At 46.1% G+C, this 26865-nt stretch overlaps 2 protein-coding genes across 7 annotated transcripts in view; one reads left to right on the top strand and one right to left on the bottom strand.

The window, feature by feature from the left end:
* The window catches only part of TRAF3IP2 (TRAF3 interacting protein 2), a 39484-nt gene extending 29205 nt beyond the window's left edge, over window positions 1-10279 (top strand). The window contains exons 6-9 of one of the 3 annotated variants that reach the window (XM_008706214.2): window positions 2885-2953; window positions 3889-4005; window positions 7311-7385; window positions 9695-10279. In XM_008706214.2, the coding sequence (XP_008704436.1) occupies window positions 2885-2953; window positions 3889-4005; window positions 7311-7385; window positions 9695-9841 (408 nt within the window). In that variant the 3' untranslated portion in view covers window positions 9842-10279. Of the gene's footprint in view, window positions 1-2884; window positions 2954-2983; window positions 3531-3710; window positions 3758-3888; window positions 4006-7310; window positions 7386-9694 lie in introns of those variants that run through there. The other 2 variants (XM_040627643.1, XM_040627644.1) reach the window with 2 other exon arrangements.
* Window positions 1-26865, bottom strand: part of LOC103676991 — an 88234-nt gene that overhangs the window by 6186 nt on the left and 55183 nt on the right. The window contains exon 1 of one of the 4 annotated variants that reach the window (XR_572299.2): window positions 2106-2871. The exons of 2 other annotated variants lie outside the window; for them this stretch is intronic. Coding sequence is in view for 1 of the 2 variants with exons in the window: in XM_040627648.1 (XP_040483582.1) it covers window positions 13506-13674 (169 nt within the window). In the remaining variant the exon portion in view is untranslated. Of the gene's footprint in view, window positions 1-2105; window positions 2872-12674; window positions 13675-26865 lie in introns of those variants that run through there. One more of the 4 variants, XM_040627648.1, reaches the window with a different exon arrangement.

Raw genomic sequence — 26865 nt, 5'->3', positions numbered from 1 at the left:
CTTCCCAGAGGCCCCCTTGGGGTATTTAGTGACAGTGAATTCCAGAGAGTGGTGAAAAATTGAGGAAAATATCTATGAATAGCAATGTTGAAGGATAAATAGGAAATACTTAGTAACTGAACATCCATTTTAATGATTGCTTAGCATTATTTAACAGTTTTTATTGAATTTTTTCTTTGTAATTTTTTTTAATGGGAGTGTCCTCAAGTTTAAGATGCGTACAATTTATACATTCCAACTTAGTGACTGTATAGAAACCAACATTTCAATTTCTCATTTCTGAAATAAGAAAGCACTGTGGCAACCACAACATAAAATCAAATTACGGGTCATAAGGCCAACATTTCAGAAAAGATCTTATTTTTGGTCATTTTCAAATAAGCATACTGATTGCCCTTGGGAAAGAGGACAGGTTTTTATGACCTACCAATCAGGGGCTACTTAGAATTTAAGTCTGTGCTTGATCCTGATCACTATGAAGCCTTGTAGTAGAATCACAGAGCCCCACCCTGGACAGCTAAGTTACTATATTGATACATCAAGAGCCCCTAAGTGGGGGGGGGGGGGGCCCACTTAATGGGTAATCTAAGGGAAGTTTAATGAAAGGACTATTTTCAAAGCTCTAGGTAAATTTTAAGAAATCCACAGGGAACAGAGCAATATCCTGGGACTAGCAAAAGCAGGGAGTTGCTACCACCCCAAGGTCTAAAGAGACAAGGGAACAATAGTTACAACAACCTGAAGATAGAGGCTGTATTAGTTTGCTAGCACTGCTGTAAAGACAATAGAAGTTTATTTTCTCATAGTTCTAGAGGCTGGACATGTCCAAGATTAAGGTGTCGGCAGGATTGGTTTCATTCTGGGCCTCTTCCTTGGCTTGTAGATGGCCGTCTTCTTCCTATGTCTTCATGGGGTCTTTGCTCTGTGTGTCTTAATCTCCTCTTCTAAGACACCAGCCATGTTGGATCAGGGCCCACCCAGAGGACCCCGTTTCACCTTAATTACCTCTTTAAAGGTTCTGTCTCAAAATACAGTCACATTGAGGCACTGGGTGGTTAAGACTTCAAATAATGAATTTGGGGGAGACACAATTTGGCCTGTAACAGTGGCTGTGTGGAGAAGTTCGTCTGACAGAAGGTGTGGACTTTGGTGGAGATCTGGAGAGACAGTCCAGCACACTGTGCCTCCCAGAAAGCCCACCTCAGTAGCAAGGAATGATTTAGGTACTGGGTTAACAATTAAAATAACCATTTACTGAGTATTTACTTCAAGCCTGGCATTTAGATATACCTTTCCCATGTCCAATTGTTTTAATCCTCACAACCATCCTGGGAAGTAGGTTTATTAACCACATACTACAAATAAAGATAATAAGACTTAGAGAATTTCAGTTATGTTTTTAAAGTTATGTAATTGGGAAGTGCAGAAGCCAAGAGTAGAGACAAGCTGTCCATTTCTTCTCAACCCCGACATTATATTGCTTCTGCCTCATATAATAGAAGTGGGTACTGATCCAGTCACAGAAAGCTACACAAGCTTTCTCAAGAGTACCTCATGTGGTCATTGGCCATCCAACATTTTAAAGCAGGAATCATCCAACCCAAAAGGAAAGGCATTCCATCTTTGACATTCCATCGGTAAAGAAACATATTCTGAACTTGCGTTATGTACTGTAGTGTCTGACAGTTTGGTGTACTCCAGGCACTTTCTGGTTCCACAGGAAGAGTAGAGGCAGGTTGAAGAGATAAGGCAGACATAAACGAGACACTTAGTAAACGAAAGGATGTTACAATAATGTGTTAACTGTCTGGTACCACTGGTCATGATGGGGCAGAGGCAGGTGAGGGGAGGACGAGGAAGTCAGCGTGTGGGGAGAATTCACAGAGCAGGGAGGCTTGTGCTATGCTTTCAGGGTGCCAGGGAGTAAAGTAGACAGGGCACATGAGGAAGAAAGGTAAGGCTGGGTGGTAGATGGCACGGCAAGCTTGCTGAATGGCAAGGACTTGATCCTTCTTAAATGGCGGAGTGACATTTAGGACAACTGATCTGGGAGCAGTGTGGCTGGATCAAGTAACCCCTCCTCGAGGACACTCTCCCCGACTCACCCATTCTAGTACATAATCTGTCTTCTAAGCAAGAGCACCTTGTACACATGTACATGACTCTGGCTGCAGGACAAGCCGGAGCCCCAGAAAGGCCGCCTTATTTGGTCTTCTGAAAAAAATAGAAAATAACTGGTTTTTCTCCCCTTCAAATATTCCTTCAGAGACTTGATATTTAATATCAGCCTTTTCAAGGCCCAAGAGTTCTGCTCCTTGACTTTCATCATAAACCTTTTCCCACCATCTCAGTAATTGTTTCTGTGACTGTTCCTTGGATTTGCTCCAAGTTTCATACAATCCTTTTTAAACGTATAGATCGAAACTGGACATAATACCATAATAATGACCTGGCTAATGCAAGAAAAGCACCAGAATTGTATCTCGGTACTTGCACACCGACACATTCATTAAAATGTTCCCGGATGATATCATGTTAGCCTTTCAAATTACAGATATCTATATATTGCTGGCTTATATCCAACTTGGTCTACTATGTCTTTCAGATTTTTAAAACATAATTATTGTGTAGCCAAAGATACATTTTGATGTGTACCACTATATCCTAATTATGGATATTAAATACTTAAAATGCCTACTAATGTTGAAGTAGGGAACAGCTGAAGAAAATTGTATTTTGTTTTTTAGACTTACATGTTCCTCCCTGCAAAAAGCATTTGTAATTTTTCCCATCTTAAATGCGTATAGTCTCTTGTGTTTTCTCTTGCTCTGCATCTAAAGAAAGCTTCTCATTAAGAGCCACCTCCCACATCTTTTTCTCGTAGATTGACATATTTGAGGATAGAATCCGAGGCATTGATATCATTAAGTGGATGGAACGCTACCTCAGAGACGTAAGTACATTCCCAAATTCTGAGCTCGTTTTCTGGTGAAAAAGACAATTCGCTTGTGGAGTTATTTTATAAAAGAAGCGCTGGCAAACCCACCAAGTCCAAAGCTGAGAAAGTCCCAACAAAGCCTCCCTTGTTGGCAGCCGTGCAAAGACCTGGAAAGGAAGGATGGGGTCACCCTCGTGGACACGCACAGGCAGGAAATAACGGTCAAACCAGACACAGGTGGTTGATAACAATCAGAGCAAACAATTTTTTGACCAGAATAGGAAAAGAGGAAATGAAGGCAGGGAGTGGGGAGGGAGCGGCAGAATTCAATTTAATCCGAGGCCACCCCAAGTGTTTTGCAGGATTGGGCTGCAGAGCTGGGGGGGGGGCTGCCCGTGCCGTGCACCCCCGCCCCCCAGGCGCCCACTCGCCGCCCTGTGATTTGTTTTCCACTGACAGAATCTATACTGACCACCGGGACGCTCTGTGCTTTAACAAGATAGAAATTGATTGCTGCCAGTGTGGCCGTGTTGGCGGCTTCAGCGGCCGCCTTCGGAGGGAGCGGTGGGGGACAGAGGCTCGGCAGGCCGGGGTTTGTGGCTTTCCCTTTTGTCTGCAGCCCGACGCTCGCGCTTGCGTTGTGCGCAGGGGCTGCTGCCCGGCCCCGGGAGCGCCGTGACCGCCGGAGCGCCGTGACCGCCGGAGCGCCGGCTTCCAGCCAGCCGCGGGGCAGGGGCTCACGCGGGCGCAGGGCCGTCGGCCACGGTGCGAGCCGCCGCGGGCCGGGCTGGCGGGAGGCGCCCGGCAGGGACCCTGCAGGTTCGCGCCGCGTGGGAGGGGGGCCGGCCCGGCGTCGGGGTCTGCCAGGACGCTGGCCGGGGTCCAGCGTGCCGTCCCCGAGGGGACCCCACTTCCCACTTCCACAAACATGCTTTCTGTCTCCTTAACAGAAGACAGTGATGATAATTGTGGCAATCAGCCCCAAGTACAAACAGGACGTGGAAGGCGCCGAGTCGCAGCTGGACGAGGACGAGCACGGCTTACATACCAAGTACATTCACCGCATGGTGAGTGGTGCGGGCAGCCGGGCGGCTTGCGCCGAGGCCTGTCCCCCGCCAGACACCGACTGAAGGTGGCACGGTGAGGGGTGAGGAACCCCAGGCAGGAGTGGGGGATGTCGGTTCTGGCCCCGTCGACCTTCGGGACTGTGGCCAAGTGACCACGTCTCTGGGACTCTGCTCCTGTCACGAGCAAGGGGAGAGTCCTCTGTGATCTCGAACATCCAGGGCTCTGGAAAACAGTGCTCTGCTGGCTTGGTTGGTTACCAACAAAGGGAAGGCCCAAGAGGGCCTGGGACAGGGCTCTGAGGACAGCGGGCTCCTGCATCTGTGTCCTGTTCTGTCCCCTGACTTACCAGAGACGCAGAGCAGCGTCGTGCAAAGGACGTGGGCCGCTGTGTCGGACGTGGTTCAAGTTCCGCCTCCCCGTGTATAGCTGGGGACCATGGGCCAACTGCCTAGACCCTTCTGTGCCTCCGCGTCCCCGATCATACGACCGCTCACTAATACCTAACAGTGTCGTGAAGATCAATGAAATTACGTCTGTGAAGTGTGTGGTACATCTCGATGCCCAGATCAAGGGAAGGGATTGTTCTGGGCTCGTGATAGATGAGCAACAGTCCACTGCCACACCTGAACCATGGGGCCGGGCCAAACTAAAGCCAGTGGGAGAAATGTATAGGAAGTTAAGCTTGCTCAGCAGCTGATACAATATTCTGACCGAAATTATCACCCAGCTTTGAAATCGGCTGTTTTGTGAGCTAGCGATCCTCCTGCTTTCCAGGATGACAGAGATGCTGTGGAGACCGGTCCTGCTTGACTAGGACACTGGACTAGACTCGTGACTTTCAGAATGTCCTATGGAGTCCCTACTGGGTGCCCATAAGTGCTGGAGGTCAGGGCGGCTCTGGGGCTCCCACCCCACCTCAGCCAGAGCTGGTTTGCCTTTCTCAGGCTTGTTTGTTTACCAAGGGTTCTAAGATTTAAAAAGGCTTGACATCCACTGGACTAGAACTTGTAAGCTCCATTCCAACTGGAACATTCCACAGGCAGCTGGAATGGACAGAAAGGATCACAAACTAAGACAGGAATGTGGGGCAGGACGCTGAAGTGGCCCCGACAGAATAAGTGAGCGGCACAAGGCAGGACACAGGCAGGCATGAGACCGGCAGCTTTACCTCAGCGGAAGCTGACTTAAGTCCAGGTCTGTCCTGTGGATCAGGAGCACAGGAAAAAGGGGGGGGGGGGCTTCCCCGTCTGTCTCCTCTTCTACCAAGTGCCGACCATTTATTTGAGATTAGAACCAACCCAAAGTAAAGGCCAAGGCAAGGTGGTGAGGTCAGAGAGTAAGGCCAAGGAATCAGGAGCTAAGCATGCCCTCAGTGCATCCTCTCCCAGCCTGACAGCCCATGGGCAGGGCCCAGCAAATGGTCACGGCTGGCTGCTGCATGTCTGCACAGCCCCAAAGCACTCCATGTCCTGTCTGCATCTCTAGGAACCTGCCAGTCCTGGGAGCTGACAGCTGGTGTGTGGGAAGGGCTCCAGGTCCCTGCCAGTTCCTGAGGAAGCCTGTCAGGCTCTGCTGGTGTGTGGCAATGCTCAACCTCAGAGCTTGGCTGACGGTGCCCCGCCAGGAACCAAACTCAGTTCTGGGGACAGTCCAGACTCAGTCTTCTGGGGACAACGATGCCTTGGGCCCTGCCTTATCACTGGAGGGGTTGAAGAGACCACATAAGAAGACCTCCCTCCCGGTCCCCTTCAGGCAGCAGAAGCCTCTAGGACAGAGGGAACGAAGAGGTAGCCACGAGTTACTGCATCATGGGGCCAACGACTTCACAAAAAGCCAGTATCTGGAAACAGGAGAGAAAATTAGCAGAGGCTGCTGCTGTCTGGCCCGCCAGCAGATTGGGCAGCCTAGTGGATGAGCAAAACTGTATGCGTTCAGTGTCCTGGGTGGAAGTCAGACTAAATCCATTTCTTCACTTGTAACTTAGAAATCCTGTGCCCTTCTTTTCACATGTTTGTCCTGGTGATTGGTGTTTTCACGGGGCACAGTACATGGATCATTTTAAAATATGCTTTTGGTCCTCTGCGTTTTAAAAGACATGGTTCTGAGGGGAAAAAAAAAAAAACCTCGTGGAGCATTCGCGTATGTGCGTGAGTGTGTGTGTGTGTTTATGAGGGGGTTTCTATGGTGACTTCAATAACCAGCTGTCACCACTGTCACTTTCTTCTCTGTCCTGTTTTTATTCCCCTGCACAATGAAGACTTCTCAGTGATAAAAAAATCAATTGGAAGATGAAATACTTGGGAACACGTAATTCCTCATCTCCCTGTCATCAGATGACTGAGAGCTTTGTGCTGGTCACAGCATTGGGAAGACTGCAGCTCCCCTCACCTTGAAAATTCTGGGTTTGATAGAGTTCTTGGCAGCTAAGTCTTTGGAGGCCACCGCAGTGTCAGAGCAAACTGGAACTGTGTGGGGAACCTACAGTGTGGCGGGCAGAGCTCCTCACAGTGGCGCCCAGCCTCATCTCTCACTCCCTCTCTAGCCCATCCTGTGCTCTGGCCACAAAGCATTGCTAGCTGATCCCAACCCCACCAACGTTCTTTCGCACCTCCATACATTCGCTCGTGCTGTTTCCTCTACTGAGAATGTCCTTCCCCTTACCCTTACTTCCCCTGCCTGACCAAGTTCTTCTTGTCTTTCAGTATCTAAGTGACACCTCCCTTGTAACTGTCCTTCAAATCACTGATGCAGAATGGATGGCCCCCATTTTGTTTCTACTTTTCACAGTGGTTGGCAGCTTACCCTTCTTCCTGCTCACCAATCTGCTGGCTTTGGGAGGATAGGAATTGTGTCACCGTGTTCTGGTAAACTGGTTCTCAAAAAAACAAAAACAAAAAGCAAAAACCCAGATTTGTAGCATTTCCCCATTTCCATGGTATAAATACTCTCATTATGGCCAATTTCAAGCTACCAGTGTAAAATCACTGAACACAGAATTAGGAAGGAATGCCTACAACTGGCTTTCATGAGCCAATACAAGGCAGCTCAGCACACCCTGGAAGGTATCCTCCTAATCCTTGAAACCCAAAGTCTAGCACAGAGTGTGACTTTTAATAGGCCTTCAATAAATGATTAATGAACGAGTGAATGGCACGCATGTGTAACAGGGAGATCTTAAAAGTCTCGGTGTGTGGCACTCAAGGAAATCAGAATAAAAATACTGTGGGGGCTTGCATGGTTGTGGGTGCCATTAACTCCTCCTCCTCATTCCTGAAATCAAACCTTCAAATTCTTGCTGTTCCAGATGCAGATCGAGTTCATAAAACAAGGAAGCATGAATTTCAGATTCATCCCTGTGCTCTTCCCGAATGCTAAGAAGGTAAACAAAGAAATAAGCAGGCAAAAAACCTCACAATTCAAGCTTTGGTGTGCTTGCTATCTGGGGTTTTAAGTGGAAAAGCTTGCAAACTCTTTATCAGTCCTTAGAGATAACAGCGTTAGCAGAAAGATCCACAAGTTGTAGCACTCAGCTCAGCAGCATGAATCAGGAAGGTTTTAAGGTGTTATCTGATGGACCATCACTGTCCTAATTGTTCAAACAACCATTACACACAGAGAAGTAGTTTGTGTTTTAACTCATGAGAGAAAAAAAAGACTGTTCATCTGATACTTCTTATCTCTCATACATAAAAGTCAAGATATGTACATTTTTTGCTGACTGTCCACAGATGGATTTTGGTGCACAGAGTTCAGCTCTCAAATCTGTAGATGACAGGACTTAAATCTACACAGTTACCAAAGTGAGCTTTGCTGTGGTTCATATGAGGGTTTTTACACCAAAAGAACATGCCAGCAGGTTTGGGGGCATGGGGACAAAAACCATCTGAAGCCATGTTCCAGGCTTGGCAAGGGGAAGGCAGAGGCGTGATGAATGTCTTGAGAGTCAGACCACAGCCCCCTGAGCTCGGGCCCAGCGGCACCCGCGAGGATCCCTAAATGTCAGGACTGCACTGAGACTTCTGAGCTGCAGGAGGCAGAGGCCCGCTGAGACGACCTAGGGTTCCGAAGCTCACACCCTGTGCAATAGTGTGCATTTCCATCCCTTGCCCAAGCTCTCGTTGCTCCCGCTGTAGGATCTCCTTAGTGGTCTCCCTGTCTACTTTGACCCCCCACTAGCCATCCTCTGCTCTGCCATCAAAGAGGAACATCCAAAATGTAGATTTGATCTGTCACTCTCCAGCTTAGAAACTGTGTGGTGGATTCCACCTGACTAAAGGATCGTATCCACCTTTCTTTGTGTGACAGATGAGGCCCCTTAGAGGAGGGCTGTGCCACTTGCTCAGTCTTATCTCCCCACGGTGTGCACAGTGACTCTATGCTCTGGTCATACTGGACTATCTCAGCACGCCCTCACACCTGCCATGTTCTTTCATGTTTCTGGGCCTTCACACCTTCTGCTCTTAGCTATAGTGCCCTGAGTCAATGGGACATGGTTGGGGGTGGAAGGGCTGGCGGAAACATGGTGATGGAAAAGGAAACCTACTTTTAGTTGATTTTATTAATGTTTCTAAAACTTCTTCAGACAACCCTCTTTTGCCTGTGCTCAAGGTAGACTGCTTCCACCTCCTGCCCCTTTGGTACACCATTGCCTAGAAAATAGTTTCTTTACATTTTCATTTACATTCCATCATTAGGCTGTGAACTCCTCAAGGCAGTAACTGTGTCTTTTTCATTTGGGTGTCATCCACACCCACCATGATGCCTGACATGTAGCAGGTGCTGCTTCTAAGCTTATTCTGCAGTCTCCAAAGGGATCCCGTCCACTCAGAGAAAAGCCTACAAGGCCCTGTCTGACTCAGGCCCCTGTACTTCCAGACCTCTTCTCCTACTATCTCACTCACTCTTCTCTGGCCAACCAGCCTGTTGCTCCTTGAACAGGCCAGGCACGCCCCCACCACAGGGCCTTTGCACTGCGTGGACCCAGACATCCACAAAGTTGGCCCCCTCTACTCTTTTAGGTCTTTGCTTATTTTCTTAGTGAGACCTTTCCTAAATATACTCCACTCAAAGCTGCAAGCCTTCAGCCCAGCACGCCCTCTCCCCTTTCTCTTATTTTTCTCCACATTATGTATCAGCATCGAACACACCATATATTTTACTATACATTGTCCGTCTCCCCAACAGAATGTCCGCTCCGTGAGGGCAGTCCGAAACTGTACCCTCATGATTCCTGGCTTACAGTTTCTGCTTTTTGCCTGATCACAGATCTGGTGGGCTCCTTCCACTGCAGGCCAGATCTGTGTGGCTGGAATGAAAGGATAATGAATTAGATTAAGCCCACAGCCTCGCATACTCCTTCTGAAGCCACAAAGGAATTCACATCACTCTGCGTGACCTCCGTCCCACCCCTTTTATGTGAGGGTGGTGAAAAGCACGTTGAAATGCAAAGGGCAGGTAGCCTGGGAGGCTGACAGAAGACGCTGCGCACATGTGGTTTCCATAATGAGCTCTACAGCTTACACCGCAGCCGGGAGCGATTCGCATGCTAACCCCTTCCGAAAGCCAAACAGCGCAACTCCCGGGAGACTTCAGTAGGGCACGCCCACGAAGGTTTGGGAACTGAGCCTGGGGTCTGGGATCCAGGTTTCTCTCTAAAGGCCTCCACTGCTCCGCTTCTCTCTCCCATAGGAGCACGTGCCCACCTGGCTTCAGAACACTCACGTCTACAGCTGGCCCAAGAATAAGAAAAACATCCTGCTGCGGCTGCTCAGGGAGGAAGAGTACATAGCCCCTCCCCGGGGGCCCCTGCCCACGCTTCAGGTGGTGCCCCTGTGACACCCTCCATCCCCAGACCCCTGGGGTCATGCCACGTGTGCGCGCACATGTGCGGGGGGGGGGTACTGTCCGACAAGACTCTTCCGGCAGAGGCTGTCTGTTCGCAGTCCCTCTCAGAGGGTTCCTCCCCACCCCAGAGGACCTGTCCTGCAGACCGTTCTTCCTGCGGACACCTCCACAGACCCTGCCTTTCGAAAAAGCGGCTGTGGCTGCTCTGTATTCCCTAATTCTGACGCCCCCAGGATGTTGCTCATGACAGTCTGACGTGTCCATTCGGGGCCTCTCCCTGCCTAGCAAGTAGATAATATCGGTGACGTTGCAGTAGCCACCACAAACACCCTCCCGTTGCTTCCAGCTACTTTTATGAGTTAGCCAGATGCTCGTGTGTCCTCAGACCATTCCGAATGGTGTACAAATAAAATGTTTACTCTTTTGTAAGATTGTATTTTACTTATCTCTAAGGAGATAGATGCGTGTTAATTCCTAATGATAGGGGCAGTTGCTTCAGGAAAGCTGCTTAGATGTAATATTAGATAAATGTAACAGACTGGGCTGTATGAAAGGATTAGAGCCGGATAGTTAAACAGTCCCTTTTAACATAATCTTCAGAGCTTTATTCTTGCAGTAGAACTTTTTAACAAAACCACTCTGTACAACACAACCATGATTCCAAATAGGTTCTAAGTAGGGCCTGGCTCTGCACGTACGAACATCCGTGTGCGGGAGGCCGCGACAGCGGTGGTAGAAGGGCTGGAGCGGTGGTTTGTGCTCTAGTCAGCTGCGTGACCTTAAGCAGGTCCTTTCACTTGCCTGAAACCCCGAGGACTCGCTTCTAAAATGACGCGGACAAAAGTATCTCTGGGGCCCTAAGTGGGTTAAGGTCTGGGACCTAAGTTCTAAATACTCTTGAGGAATGACTGAGTTTTCATAATTATGCTGTCCAGAAGATAAAATTACATTTTCGTAACAGGGACATTTTCTTTTTTAAATCTCTTCAACACCCTCACATTAGTAATTTTAGAAACGTATATCTTGCTCATCTGATCTCAAGAAAACACAAACATACCTGTACATGATGAGTATTTATATAATCCCCATGAGCTACAGAGCAAGGCGGGGTGCCGTTAGTGATGGCCTGCGTGGTCAGCTAATGTGAAGATTCTGAGGCAGGGGCGGGGGGAGCTACTGCTTTCCTGCTCCCTGTCTAATCTCCGCAACAAGGCTCGACTGTCCGACTCCTGTACGTCACCGGAGGGATGTCACCAGCTATGAACAAGAGGGTTTGCTAATGAATTGCAAAGAACACAGGTTCACTTCTGTGGTTACCTAGATGTCTACTGAGTGGTAAGGTGAATGTCTTTGTTAAAAAAAAAAAACAAAACAGGTAAAGGGAAAAAAGCTAATCTGCCTGAAGCAATCATTACCTGAAGGAAGACTAACCACCATCTTCAGTGCTGCAGCGTCTGAGACCTGGTGGGACTATCTTGTTTAACTAACTTAAAATGCCTAAGAAACCCCCCAAACACAAACTTCAAGTCTTCTTCCTCTCTTTTTGTTATCTTTTTTGGAGGTGACACCATCATTAAGGATTCACACAATTGTAAATAAAATGACGTCAGCGATTATTTCTCTGAAATGTTTCTAGTTTGCAAGGGTTTAATAATGTGATGCTATTACCCCTCCTCCCTTCAGAGACGTGTCCTGAGCTCTCAGCCACTGTTCCCACCCCAGGTGAATGACGAGGGCAGGTCCCTGGTGTCCCACAAAGTCATTAAAGTGTTACAGCTGGGAGTGCTGGAAGCAAAAAAGACAAAACAAAAAGTATTCACACTCACACAAAACACCTGGCCAGATGATGAAAGTTTGACCCTTGAAGTTTCTATGAAGTCTGATGACCACGGACATCAAAGGAATTTTAACAGCTATTTTAGAGCACTGACACGAAGATTAGCACTTGGTTTATTTAGATGTTATCCCCGTCCTCGTGCCTTCATCTGCAGATATTTTGGGGGTGGATGTGGGGTAGGGCTGACGCAGTAAAAAATAACCCCTTGGCCACAAGGCTTTATTCAGACCGAAACTGATTTTAGGGGTGTGGTGTGCAGAACACAAGGTTAGATTCTTATCTAATATTTAGTGACTAACTTAAACTTTGAAATGTAATTTTTAATTTCAGGGACTGAACGTACGTATGCCTCATTAGTTTAACTTAACCTCTATATCACCCAGACACATCTCAGTGCATGGCTACAACCTAAGTATTAGACTAGCTCTTTCTCCGTTCAGGGCTCAGAAGAATGACTGTTGTTGATACTCTGTTTTTCCTATTAAATAAATCACCTATTTAAAGATTGAGTTTTTCTCAGTCAGCAAGGGAGGGAAGCCCTCCGTGTTGAGCATTCCAGGCCGTGTTTCGTGACGTTTTGCCAAGAGCATTTCTCTTAACCTCAGCCACTTCATTAACCACCTCCACCAGTTTGCCAAACACCCCATTGTCACCATCACCTTTGCCAAAGGGATTGCAAAGTCCTGTGATCATTGGGAAATGATCCAGAAAGAGTTTCTCAAAACACAGGATCTTTCTGTTTCTTCCTAATGAACCAAGAAGAATCAGTGAGCCCCACCTCCTCGTGGCGAGTGAAAAGAGAAGGAAGGTTAGACTGTGGGAAAATACTGCAAAGAAGAAATGCCTCTCATCCTGAAGAATTATGTGCTACTTTTCAAGCTAAATAGCTCTATATGAGCCCACCAACCAAATAAACAAAAACAAAAACCAGAAAGGAAGAAAGAAAGCACCGAAATAAATTTAACTCTTAAATCATTTATTTCCGGAACCATTTGGAATTTTCAATCTGACAAGGCCCCTAGAAATCACGCACCATGCAGAAACCATGGCTTGTTTAAGTTCACCCTAGGACTAGAACCCAGAGATCCTGGTGTCTAGTCTGCTGACATTTACTTGGCAAACCTAGAAAGCTTTCTGGCTTTCGATGGTAGATTTGTTCAACAAATGACCCAGTATCTCCCGGAGGTAAACTGAGCCTCATGAACGTAGGAGGCCTGAGGGAAGACGCACCTCTGTCCTCTGGTGGCTGGAGGATTAAATGATCATGTTGCAACTTGTTCTGGGGGAGATTCTTCGGGGAATTAATTATTGCTGTGATTAGATGGAGTGTGACTTCTCTTGAAGTAGTTTGGCATATTTATTTATTTCATACTAATATAAAACCAAAGCACAATTTAAAAGATCTTGGCACCTTCCTGAAGCTTACAGATAAAATCTGTCATTAGATCAATTAGGTTTTAGTTTTATCTAGCCAATCTCCGGAGTGAAAACAATGAAAAATGCTTTTATTTTTAAATTCTGTAATATTCATCTTCCCCACTCCCCATGCTTCTGATTCGACGAGAGTAGCACTTGTTGGAATAAGGCACAGCTGTTTGGAAAATCTGCATTACTTTTCAGGTGAAGAAATGAGAAAGGTATGGGTCCTGATCACTCTCCCTTGAGTCGGGGGAGGCTGCAGGAAAGGGCCCTTTTATCAGGAGGCACATGGACGACACCAAAAAGCCTCGCCCGACCAAAAGAGCTGGCATCTGGGGAGGCCTTGTGCCCAGCAGGATAGCATGTTCCTAACTCCATACTGATTTGTTCCATTTTCTATTAGGAAAAGCTTTCAGATAGGATCCCAGGATACTTGGTGGGAGCTGGGAAGCTTTCACGGACCCTGGGCACGCTCGTGCTGCCAACTCGCCCACGTGCGCCACGGCCTCTCCATCTGTGACTCTGCATTTGCTCCCAAGTCCTCCGCCTCAAGCCAAACAGGTGGGACCTGTGGGAGGGACACAGTGTAGTTGAGCTCCCCGTTTCACTTCTCAAGGACCATATGAGCGTGGGTCCAGATCACACTTACCAGGGTGTTTAGGAAGCGATATTTGAGCCTCTGCTAAAACCAGGACAGAGTCTTGGACCAAAGTGTACCTGGGCAAAGGTGACCACGTGCCGGGCCTGCCTGCTCTTTTCTAGAAACACTCGTATGGAAAGAATCGCTGCAGCCCCCAGATCTCCCAACACTTATAACTAAAACCACGAGGGCACACGCTTCTTGTCCCTTGCCTGACCTCCCTCTGCTCCCTTCACCAGGAAGGCGCTCATGGTAGGCGGCAGCTGGGGAAGGGGGGAGGGCGCGCGAGAGAACTCATGCCTGATGGATCCCATTAGGCTTAGTGTGCAAAGCAAGTTGCGATGGAGTAGCTGCCCTGGTATGCGTCCAAACTGCTGTTCTATTTTTAGTCTCTCCCGCGTGCTGCTTCGCCCCGCACGGAGCGCCTGGGCACCTGGGTCCGCAGCAAGACACGGAACCGAGCCCCTCGTTTGTAAAACTGGAAGGAAGGAGGCATTGATGCAGGGCTTGTGTATCGCTGACGGGGAAGGGACCTGGAATGTTAATGAGGACGGCTCTCTGAAGCATGCCTTCATGGTTAGCTAGGAGTTCAAAGGAGAGGGAGCCTCAGTCCTGCGCCCAACAAATGTAAACCGCGGATGGAGGGAAGGAGAAATCAATTATGCTGTCGCAGGCTTCCATGTCATTGTGTCGGAGTTGTTAGGAAAGGTAGGACAAGGACCAGATCTCCAAAGGAAACAAAGCCACATGGCCTTGAAGTGTAACGAGTTTGCCATGGCAACTGATGGAAATGAGCCTCGCGGGCCCGAGCAGGTGTGTTATCTTACAGAATAAACATACTTCTCTCACTCCCTGGTTTTTATAATAAAACCCGTGTTTGGATTACTTTCCCCTCCTCTTTGTTACCCGGAGAAGTTGGCTGGGGCTCAATCAGCCCAAGGCTCTAGTGAGGGAAACGTAATCAGTGTTATCTAAAGGGCTGCTTTAGAAAAAGCTGGCGCGGGGCTTGGCTGCCGGCCTCGTCACTCAGCAGCAGCTGGGCCGCAGGTACCGGCCTGGCCTTTGCCACCTTGCGGGCGACGCCCTCCGCAGAAGGCCGCTTGTCCCTGCGCGCATCGAGGTGGAACGGGAGGCCAGGCTCCGGGCTGACGGTGGTCAAAAGCGGCATTCTTCCGGGGAGAGGAGAAAAGCGTTTAGGTTGAGACTGGGACCCGACCAATTTTCAGCATCCTGTGATATCTGGGCTTCGGGCCAAGGGTTCCTTGAGTTCAGGGATTAAGTGATTCTATCTTCCCATCTGTTATCTACAAAGTTCGGTGACTCAGAAACTTGCAGAGAGCGGCCGTTTCCCTGAGCTTTAAATCCCTCTCAGATGGGTTCCACGGTGGTAGAGTCTCGGGTTCAAAATGTGCACAAAACGTGAAGATTTTAGAAACTCCTCCCAAGTTAAAAAGAGAAGTTTCCCTTTTTTGTGGTTACAACGCCAAAAAAATTGTGATCAACTAGGATAGTCCTATTTTCATTGTTCTCACTTTATGGCTGAAAGAAAACGTCTCCCATCCTAGCTTCGCATTGATTTTCAAAACAGGGTGCTCATTCACGACAGACTCCAAGAACACAAGACAATTCTAGGTTATGGCAGAACAGCTGAACGGGGGAGAATTTGTGCAGGCGCCTCCCTGCAAAACCGTCCAGCGGCACCAAACGCCCTCCCCACTCCTGTCGGTGCCCCTGCTTTCCTCCCCCAGGATGCCCAGCACCAGGGCTCCTGCTCCATTGTCAAGCCCCGGCCCCCCAGTCGATGCCCTCCCTGGTGGCGCCTTCACCCATCACCTGACCTTTGACCCTAATAAATGAATGTCCGAAGAAATAATTTCAGCTCTGGCGTCAGTGGTGGAGAAAGTCTCATGCACTCACCCTCCCAGGCAAAAGAGTATCCCAAAGTTCAGGCGCTAGACCAGGCTGGGAGGTGACTGAAGGGGGGCGGTCCACACCAGGTGGACAGGGCCTTTCCACATCCAGGTTTTTAAAACTCAGGACTCTAAATGAGGTCTTTGGATATCAGCGTACAGTTCTGTGTCGAAAAGGCACAGGGAGCAGAAGTCCCAGGGTAAGTAGGAAGGTTCTGGTTCCATCACGCTACTGTGTCTAATGAGACAGGTATTCAAAAGCTAATTCCAGAGAGGTCATACAGTGGGAGCAGCTAGAGATCAGCAACCAATCTACAATTGGTTATTAAACGCCTACTGTGTGCAAGGTACTATGTTTGGCACAAAGATGAGTGATACATGGCTCTTGTCTTCAAATTATTTAAAATCTAGGACGTGGGAGGCCCTGGGTGGCTCAGGTAATGATGTGCTTTTCACACTGCACTCTCCAGTGATCTAGAAAGGCAGGGACCTGGCCGGTGCTGGAATCTGCTGGGAGAGAGCAAACGGTTTCTGAGCTCTACTGAGTAGGGAGTGCGGAATGTTGGAAGTTGAGCCCGTCAGCCAAATCTACGAATAACTAAATGGGAAAGCAGAAAATGATGATTTGCTGGAACAGGCAAGGAAACTCTCTCCATGAATGAATATTGGCATTGTCCAACTGCCCCAAGCAAAATATGTGGCAGAGAGCACTGACCACACTGAGTCTGTCTTAACAAGTTTAACAAGTTTTTAACAAGCTTCTCGCTTGCGCAGATGGAGTGGCTTTGTAATCAGACAAACCCGAGTGTGGGTCCCAGTTCACTTACTTACAAGTTGTGTGACCTTAGGCAAGTTATTTCTCTCAGAGTTTCAGCTCTAAAATGAAGACGACAGACCCGACTCCCGGGAAGACTGTCAGGATAAGGTAAGACGGATGATATAAATCTTCTAGAATGGTGCCTGGCGGGTCGTAGGTTCTCAGTAAACGTTCCTTTCTTGCCCTTTCCTTCTTGCTTCCTCCCTCATAACCAACGATTATTTATGGGCACTTGGAATATTTTATTTCCAAAAAGTAAAATAGCAAATCCTAACACAAAAAAAATCCTTCATTTTAAAAATGAAGCCTTAGAAGAGTCTGCATATGAGCTTCTAAGCTAAAAACACTTCCATCTAGTTTTCCAGAGGAGATCGTCAGCATTCGTTTGTTTTCTTGCTGAGGCCGGGAGCACAGCAGATTCACAGAACAATCAGAGCCCCTGGACACAGCCTTCTTCCCTCTCTCAGGTTGCTAAGGAGCGAGACTCCCAGCAGCACTGGCTAGGATGATTAAAGGGAGAACATATCAAACTTGGCAATGATGTTTGACTTTAAAGGAAACTAACTTTAGAGATTCATAGTGGGGCCTCAAAAATAGGATAATGGATTTGAAACCATTTTGAAAAGTAATTTGAAAGGCAGTATTGTGTTCATATTATACCTATTATTAAAAAGGAAATTTTGAATTCAGGTTGGGAAAACTGCTATGCTCTCCCCTGGCTCTGCTTTTTCAAGAAATGAGGTATCATTGTCACCTCCAAAACAGCCCGCTCCAAGCTATCCAGCCGCCAAGGAAAAGGGGGGAGGGTTGGTTCAGCAAACATTTAAATTGAAACATAGTTGCCGTATTGATTAGTGTTTCTCAAACTTTTTTCCCAAAGGAAAATGTTCTTTTGAAACTTCCCCCATGTTGGATTAAGTAATTTTCATTATTATCATTCCTTAAATAGGTACCAATATATGGTTAGGTGTAAATGCGTCATACTCGTAGCTCACTAAAGAACAAAGATGAGAAAGTTCTAGAGATGTGCTGCACGACGATGTGAGAATATTTAACCCTGCCAAACTGTATGCTTAAAATTGGTTAAGATGGTGAATTCTATGGTATGTAGTTTTTGCAATTAAAAAAAAACTATAAGGTGGCGCCTGGGGGGCTCAAGTCAGTGAAGCGTCTGCCTTGGATCAGGTCATGATCCTGGGGTCCCCGGACTGGGCCCCTCATGGAGCTCCCTGCTCAGTGGGGGGCCTGCTTTCTCCCTCTCCCTCTGCTGCTCCCCCTGCTTGTGCTCTCTCTCACACATGCTCTCTTCTCTCTTTCCCTCTCTCTCTCTCTCTCGCACACACGTGCTCTCTCGAATAAATAAAATCTTTAAAAAATACACTATAAAAACAAATTAAATTTACAAATTAAGTAAAAATGACCTCACCAGATAAATTCAAATAAAAAACAACGATTTACTGTAAAAGTGGTAACATTTTGCTGAAACTAAATAGCTAATGTTGGGTTTAATTTATACATGTCACTATAAGAGCAAACAAAGATGCTTTTTTGCATTTTATCTTTCAACGGTGGACTTAAATATTTGGTGTTGATAGTGATGGACAATCATTATCATTATTATAATTTTTCCTCCCATCAGGTTACTCATTTGAAACTATCAGTTGATTATTTTAATTGGTCCAACTGATTTAAAAGTGGTTCGCTCCAAAATATAATATCGATAAATCATTTTTTTAAAAAGTTCCTCACAAAAATTTCTTCATGGAGAATATTGGCAAGCTGGTATGTCAAACAAACACAGAATCAAACCAACACATCTGCTTATAATCTGAATTAAGTGACTGCTTTGCCTCGCTTCTTTTGAATTCAGCCTATGCTACCATGAGACCTGTAATGACTCAATTTTCTCTCCATTTTTCTCTCTTTGAACTACTGTAAAACTTCATTTATGCTGGTGCCACGCTTCCTTTGGCCTTCCCTTTGAGTGAACGCATCATCTGTGTGTTAAGTCGGCCCAGCTCTTTTCTCATTAGCCTGTGACAATTAAAGTGGCATGGCTATTTTTATGATGGGAAATCAAATTAACTTATTAAATACATTAAGAGACTACACTGAATTGCATCTTATCAGTGAAAAAGAACAACTTTAGCTTTCTCATTGGTAAGATAATTCACTATGATTTTCATCAAATAGCAAGATGGTTTTTGTTATTTTGATGCCAGGAATGCCACTCTGAAGATGACCAACACAATACAAGTTGCCTATTGCCACACTAATGATCATGTGGTGCCAGCCAACCCAATTTTAAACAAAGAGCACCAGCACTCAGAGCATGTGGCTATAAAGTAAGCATCCCAGTTGAACCAAATAAGCTTATATTTTATTATATCAGTGTTTTTAGATTGTTGTTGGAACGAAAACAGTATTTGATAGACCATCAATAATATATACAGAGACTTCTATAGTTCGAGGAAAAACTGATAGAGAGATAATACAAACCACTAAAGAATTAGAGCACCAGAAAATTGGGGTGAGGAGGGCATCTGCATGAGAGGGAGGCCTGGTGCAGGGCGCAGGGCCCAAGCAAGACAAGAGGGGCATTCCTGCAGAGGGTTGGCTTGGCTCCGTGTCACAACCAAAGCAGGCTGAGTGGATGGCTCAGTGCAGGTTGCTGGATCCCAGGTGGGTTCAGGATTGGGAATTGGGGGGCAGCCCAGCATGGGGCTTCAGAGCCCGCATGGGGCCAGGGGATTGTTCGTACAAAGGGATAGCCTCGTGTGTGGGGTGTTTGAGTCCAGGCAGGGTGAAGAGGGCATCCCTGCAGAGAGGTAACTCACTATAGGATTTCCGAGCCCAGGAGGGGTGAGGGCACTATCTGTGTAGGAAGGTGGTCCAGCATGGTTGTTACAGCCAAAGCGGGTATGCTAGCTAATGACATACAACAAGAAAACAGCATCCCTTCTGGGGTGTTCTTGACAAAGACATAGAACATAATCATGAGAAAACATCAAACACAAGTGGAGGGACATTCTACAAAATAACTGGTCTATGTTCTTTGAAAGTGTCAAGGACATAGAAGTCAAGGAAAGAAGGAGGAAATATTCTAGATTGAAAGAAAGTAAGGAGATACGAGAAATAATTGCATTACGTGGTTCTGAAACAGGATCCTTTTGCTACAAAGTACATTATCAGGCCATGGAGAAACTTGACTGGCGTCTGAATATTAGATTCCAATATGTCAGTGTTAATTTCCCAATTTTGCTGTTGGACTGGAATTCTAGAAGGGAATGTTTCTGTTTGAGGAAATGTGCACTATGATATTCAGGGGTGATGGAATCAGATTGGCAACATCCTTTCAAATGGTTTAGGGGAGAAAGTTCTTTGTACCTTACACCTTTTCCAAAAATTTGAAATTGTCTCAAAATTCAAAATTTAATGATACAATGTTAAGTTAAAAAAAAAGATAAAAATGTACATATGAAGTATGACCAGCTGTGTAGAAATATCTTACAAAATAGCAAGAGATCTCATATTGAGCATTTATTATGTGTCAGTTACTGGGCAAAGTAGTTTGTATGTTTTATCTCATTTAAATTTCACACCAATATTATGAAGTGGGTGTTACTAGTTTTGTTTTATAGATGAGGAATCTGAGGCTTGGAGAGGTTAAGTAACTTGCCCAGGTTCTTAACTAACCTATTGTACTACTCAGAGAAAAGACTGGAAAAAATTTCCAAAAAGATTGAAGGCACGCCACCCCAAGATGGGCCACTTTGGCATGAAGATTATTCTGAGCTGAAGGCAGTCAAGACCCTACAGGCTCAAGAGAAATCTTTGTCCCTTCCCTAACTACATAGAAGAATCTAAACTGGGGGTCCTTCCCAGAGTAAGGGTTATTAGCAGAGATCAGTTTTATCTGGGTGACCCATCTATACGGCAGGGCAAATAATCTAATTACCAATCATCTGCTCTTCTTATCACCCTGTGAAGTACTTTCCTTTCCTCTGCAGTCCCACATTCCCTACCCCCTTCTTAGTTCAGAATGACATATAGACCTCATTTTGCCTGTCTTTGGAATTCCCATGTCTGTGTGAATTCCCTGTATGTATGCTATTAAATTTGATTTTCTCCTGTTAATCTGCCTTATGTCAATTTGATTCTTAGTCCAGCTATATGGACCTCAGAAGGCAACAGGAATTCTTGCTTTCTGACAATTGGAGAATGTTCAAAACAGAACTGCCACTGGGCAGTGGGACTATGAATGACTTTTAGTTTTTCCTTTTGTTGTTTTCAGTATTTTCCAAAATATCTACAATGGCATGTTGCTTTTGTAATTAGAAAAAAAAAGAGAAAGTTTTCATTTAAAAAGTAAATCATTTGTCGTGCAGCAATGTTGTAAAAATGTGCTGATTATTCAAAACCATATTGAATAACCCAAACTACTAATGGTAATATTTACCTTTTAGTAGTGGCATTATAGGTGACTTTCATTTTCAATTTTTTGCTTCTATGTAATTTATTGTCTCCATAAACAATTCATTCAACAAATACTATATATCTGCTATGATTTATTTTTATAAGAAAAACAATTTTTAATGTATTATAGAAGTCCAAAGTTGTAAATTTTATTTAGAAAAGCAGAAAGGAAGGCTATGTATGCTTAGAAAAAGACCAAAAAAATATTCTGGGCACCAAACTACTAATAACAGTTATGTCTTAGTGGAAATTCTATCTTTTAAAAATACTTTTCTACACTTTCCCAGTTTTCAACAATATGAATTCCTTATATAGTCTATTCATGGCTGTGTCTTCAGTGTCTAGAATCTTCGAAGCAGTGGTACATGCATAGGAGTTCGCGAAGGTTGGTTGAATGAATAAATGCTCTTGAGTACAAATACTCCAAAAATATAGTTTTCAAAAATAGCTTTGACTTTTATTCATTCCTGTATGGTAGTTGGCAAACTCTGCAATCAACCTATGCTCTCTTCTGCTGGAGAAGACCTCAGAGAAGGCCTGGGTGTGGTAGGGAGTTCTCGTGCCATTTACTGGGTGGTAGTGATGTGGACAGCCATGTTACAGGAAGTCAGGGTGAGCAGAAAGGGGACACACTATTCAGAAGAACATCACAACGTTGTTAAGATTTCTATTCAAATGATTTCTCAGATTGGAGGTGACCTATCACCATACTAGTGTCCACTGAGGACGGACCTCGCGTTGTAATAGGTGGGTTTCTTGGTAGTGGTCTCTAAGGTTCGCAGAGGAATGGAGCGGGGGGATAAGGTGGGGATGACTCAGTCATAAGCTTCTTTTTTGCTTGTAATTATGAAGTTCATTCTCTGGTTTTACAAGTGAACTTGGATCATAAACCTTAAGGGACAGCACACATTAGGCCAATGTGGGGAGGTAAGTCCCGTAGCTGGTGCACAACTCAAGCTGACTGCCCGGCAGCCATATCTCCACTTGGCTGTCCAGCTCTCAACTCATTTCTGGAGGAGGTTACGCACGAGTGATATTGCCAAATGTGGAGACAAGGTAATCCTCATGTATATCCAGGGATTACTAGAAGAAACAAAACTTTGAAGTCATCCTGGAATCTTCTTTTTCTCTGTTAAGCAATACACTGGCAAATTCTGTTGCTTCTACCTTCAAACTATACCCAGAATCTGACCATGACCCATCCACCCCTTACCTCACTTGGATTATTGAAAAAGCCTCTTAACTGCTCCCTGCTTGGCCCACACAACAGCCACAGGGACCCTTTTAAAACCTAACTCAGACCATGTCTTTACGCAAAAAATTGCAATGGCCATTGCCCTTGTCATGAGATGCTACCTAGTGTCCCACAACTCTCTGACCTCTCTGACCTCATTTCCTTCAGCTTTCCCCTTGCTCACTCCACACTAGCCACCTCAATCTGCAGTTCCTCACACATGCCAGGCACACTTTGCCCTTGCTGTATCCTCCGCAGGAAGTAGTCTCCACCCCCATCCAAATAGCCCTCTCTTAGGATCTCTCCTCAAATGTCAGCTTATCAGACAGACCTTTCCTGACCCTCCACATCAAGGAGAAACCACCTACCCATACACCATCTCCTCTACCTTGCATTTTTTTCTTCATAGCAACTGTTATCATCTGGGACAGTTCTGCCCACAAAGCGTGTCTGATTTTCCCAAACACGTGGTACGGTTGCACTTCCTAAACTTTTGTAGTTGGATGCAGCCATGTGACTTGCTTTGTCCAGTGACATGTGAGTAGAGTGCCACATGTCACTTTCAGGCATAAGCTTGAAGATCCAGGTGCAATTCACCACCATCTTCTCCCTCTCCCACGAGACTGGCCGCACTCCAGGTGATGGATCTCCAGGCAGCCTGGGTGCCGGAGTAAAGGCGCACAGAGCCCCCAGGTGACATGCAAGGAACATGCGGTGTAAGTGAGAAGTAAACTTGTCCTTTTAAGCCACTGAGATGGGTTATTGCCACAAAATAACCAGCCTGTCCTGACAGACACACTCTCTGACATGTTACATATTTATTAGTTTGCTGCCTCCTCCTCTCCCCCTCTAGAATGTACTTTTTTTTTTTTTTTTTTTATGACGGTAGGACTCTGTTCACTGTTGTATCTCCAGCACCTGGAACAGTGCCTGGCCCATGGTAGGTATTCAATGAGTATTTGTCATCTGACTGAATGAACGATAAATCGATCGCACCAACTGAAATCGGAAGATTTAACAATGACAGGTGAATCTGATCCTGGACTCCCTGACAAAAATGTTCATTCTACCTGCTCTGAATGTGAACGAAATTGCCCTGAATCGAGATCCGAAGTGTGGCTGCTTATCTCACCAGCCACAGTGTGAAAGCACACATCGCCTACGGGTACATAACACCGCTAGTCACGGAAGGCCATAAAGTAGCTAAAGTTACAACACGAATGGAGATCTGGCACACTGCTGAGGGGCCTCGGTGACAACCATAAATAAAAAGCATCAGCAGTGTTTGTGTCGATGCTGAATACTGATGTGGTTTCCTTTCCCCGCGTGGACATTAGCATTGGTAATGAACCGAGCTTCAGAGCCCTGGGATTTTATCTGCCGTTATCATAAATTGGTGTATGAGCCCCTCTCAGGACTTTTGCAAAAGCTGTGTGCGCTTTTGTGAGCTGCTTTCTTTTCACGTGCTTCCTCCTGGTCTGTCTGAATTTGGACGGGGATAATGCATTTCCTGTAGCATGTGGCCCAGCACAAGGAAACTCATTGTATCCCTTCGGAGGAAGAGTACATCTGTAAGTAGTTTTTAAGAGTGTACTGAAGGATCTTGTTAGGGTGACTTATTCTCCCAGTTCCATTCGGTTGATGAAGTGGATCACGTGACCGATGTGCATAATGAACGGCTTCAGCTGCTGCCAGTGGGAAGCTCAGCCTATAAAACGTGAAATCTCCTGGACTCGTTGAGGGCATAGCAAGCTGATCACGTGAGAGAGAAGCCGGCCTCGTTCTGAGCTGTCGTTTCTTACCGCCGCACACAATGCGCCAGTGTTGCTAGGCTGTTGGCGTTTACTTTCCCCCAAAGTCACTGCCTCTCCAGCTTATTCCTAATTCACCCTGGAAAGGCACTTCTCTCCGCGTATAATTCCCTGAAAAGCTGACATTATTAAGACGGGCACGTCATCATCTATTAAACGCACATGCAAGGAGTCTGTATATTGTGTCCTTAGAAAGGGAAATATATTTACATCAGAGAGTAGGATGGGTGGGTCATTTTGTTTGTTTATTTGCCTCTTGCCCATCTCTCTTCCTCTCATCCTTTCCTATATTTATTTTCCTGCTCTGCTCCATTACTTATTTTTCCCCCTTTATCCTCATTGGTAATTCCCTAATGACTGCAATCATCAGGGATGTAATTTGTCTCCCATTTTCCATGGTTGGTGGAGACTGGTGATGTCCAAGCCAAAAAAGACAAGTGAGGAGCCTATTCCAGGAGTGAGCCAATTTGCAGCTCACTCTGGATGCTTCTGAGTCACTGAGGGACCTACAGTGAATGGAAAAATAAAACTCCGGCTTTCGATAGGATAATAGAAGAAATGATGAAAAAGGCAGTGTCGGTTCAACTCGCTTCTACCACAAAGCGTTCCCATGGGCTCACCGCTACGCTAGGCACTGTGCAGGGAGCTGAAGAGAGCACGTGGCCCTCGACTTGGAAAACGTCAGGGAATCCAGGATGGTGTATGATGACATATCCAAATGCCACAGCAGCTGCACACGTGATAGGGCTTCGGGTGGTCCCGGAGGAAGATCTCAGTGAGGACTTCAGTTGTCAGGCAAGGCTTTGGGCTGGAGGCAGGAACCGAGCTAAACCTTGAAGGACAGGTAGGATGCCGTCCAAAGAGCAAAATCCTCTATGATGAAGAGGTCAAGAGTGCACGACATCTTGATCGAATTCAGCTGTCTGGGGCGCTAGGCTCGCAGCCTGGGCCCCCACTAACCACTCACATGAGCTGCACAGGTTACCCCAAGAACGTTAGGAACAAATGGTCACCAGGTGTTAGTGTAAGGCAGCGAATCACAACATCGAGTACCAGGATGTCGCAGCCCTAAGCTTTAAATTGATTATGAAGACAGCAGAATTGTTTTATCTACCAATGAGTGTCATGGGTTAAAAGCCCTGCTGAGGGGCGCCTGGGTGGCTCTGTGGGTCACTCCTCTGCTTTCAGCTCAGGTCAGGATCCCAGGGTCCTGGGATGGAGCTCCGCTCAGCGGGGAGCCTGCTTCTCCCTCTCCCTCTGCCTGCTGCTCCCTCTGCTTGTTCTCTCTCTCTCTCTGTCTTCTTCTTTCTCCCTCCCTCTCTCTCTGTCAAATAAATAAATTAAATCTTTTTTAAAAAACAGCTGAATTTAAGGAAAATAGAAAACACAATCTGGGAAAAGAGCTTACGCTTCTAGGAAAAAAACAGCTTACGAAACTTCTTTAGGAGACCTTTAAATATGTCAAATTGGGCTTTCTCGAGTTGAGTGACTTTTCCTTTGTAGACGGAAAGCTGGCATTGGGGCGCTACGGAAAGCCCCCTGGCACCTCGGCTACCTCCTTCTGACCTTGATGCTGGCTGGCAGCCTCGGGTGAAAATCCCTGGCTCTTCTCCGCAGAGGAGCGGCAAGACTTGGCAGCAACTGTCGCGCTCACAGAGACGGGAGTGACTTGTTCTCGGGGTCAGCGAGGGTGGGGGTGAGAGGCAGCTCACGGCCAAGAGTTTGACTTCCTGACCCTTCCAGAAAAGTAGAGCACTCTTTAATTTATTCCTAATTGGAATACTTTGCTGTGGTTTTCCTGGCCGCAAAACATGCCCTTTTAACCATTTCTTCTCAAAGACCGTTGTTAGATTGGCTTTAGCTGTTTCCGTATGAAAATAACTTCCACGTAAAAATCAGTACCAAAAATGTCCCCGATTCCTGTTTCACATAACTCAGTAATATGGTTTCTGAGGTCTTCAGGCCAGGACTTTTAGTCCTTTTGGTCCTGAGGGGTTGGAAGGAAAAATTAAGTAGAGTTTATGAAGAATAGAAAGAAACCCTTTGGGACCATCTCCCTTATTCTGAACGCCGCGAATACGTGAACGTGCGTGTACGTGCCCGTGGTTGGCGCGCTTGTGTTCACGCATACACACACGTCCGCACACGTCACCTATTTTACTGAAAAACACTAGGATAGAAAACTTTATTCTCGTTCTTTAGGTCCGGGTTGCAGTCCTTCAACGACGGGCACCTGGCAGGCATATACGTTTGCAGGCAGCTGGAGGGACCGTAAGCGGTCTGGCTGCAACGCAAAATGAGATTGAGTTGGTGATTCTACTGGGGGAGATTTTCCCCGTGTTTTCATTCCCAAACTCCGCTACCCCCGCTGCCTATAGGGACTGAAGTCATGGCAGATAGTCCTCAAAAGTAATAACTCCTAAGGACTCTCTGGAAAATCAGCATGCAAAAGGCAGTTGGCCCCAGAAGCCAAGGACTCTTGGCTACAGGAGTAGAATGTTAAAGCCACACAGCGGTAAAAGGAATCTATATTTAAAATTGTCTGTTGTTTCAGCCTTAGCTTTAGTGAAATCCAGAGGATAAATTAAAGATTTTGCTTTTAGAGTCTTTACAAAAATAAGGTATTGTTATTGTTATCCCTTAAAAGATGATGAAAATGAGGTGCTGAAATTTGGATGCTTTCTGAAAATGACTTGGAATGATTATACTTGTTAAACTGGGCAGCCTGATATTGTATGCTATATAAATCAACTTTCATTATTCTTTAATGACTCTTTCCAATTCTTTTTTCTCGAACTTTGCAAGCTTGACTTGTGTTCACCTTGCTGCGGAATGCTTTAAAGGGCATTTCATCTCATAGCAGAGGGAAAT

This window comes from Ursus maritimus, unplaced genomic scaffold (genome assembly GCF_017311325.1).
Source record: "Ursus maritimus isolate PB19 unplaced genomic scaffold, ASM1731132v1 scaffold_13, whole genome shotgun sequence".
NCBI classification, from domain to species: domain Eukaryota; kingdom Metazoa; phylum Chordata; class Mammalia; order Carnivora; family Ursidae; genus Ursus; species Ursus maritimus.
This window is presented reverse-complemented; position numbering and strand designations above follow the sequence as displayed.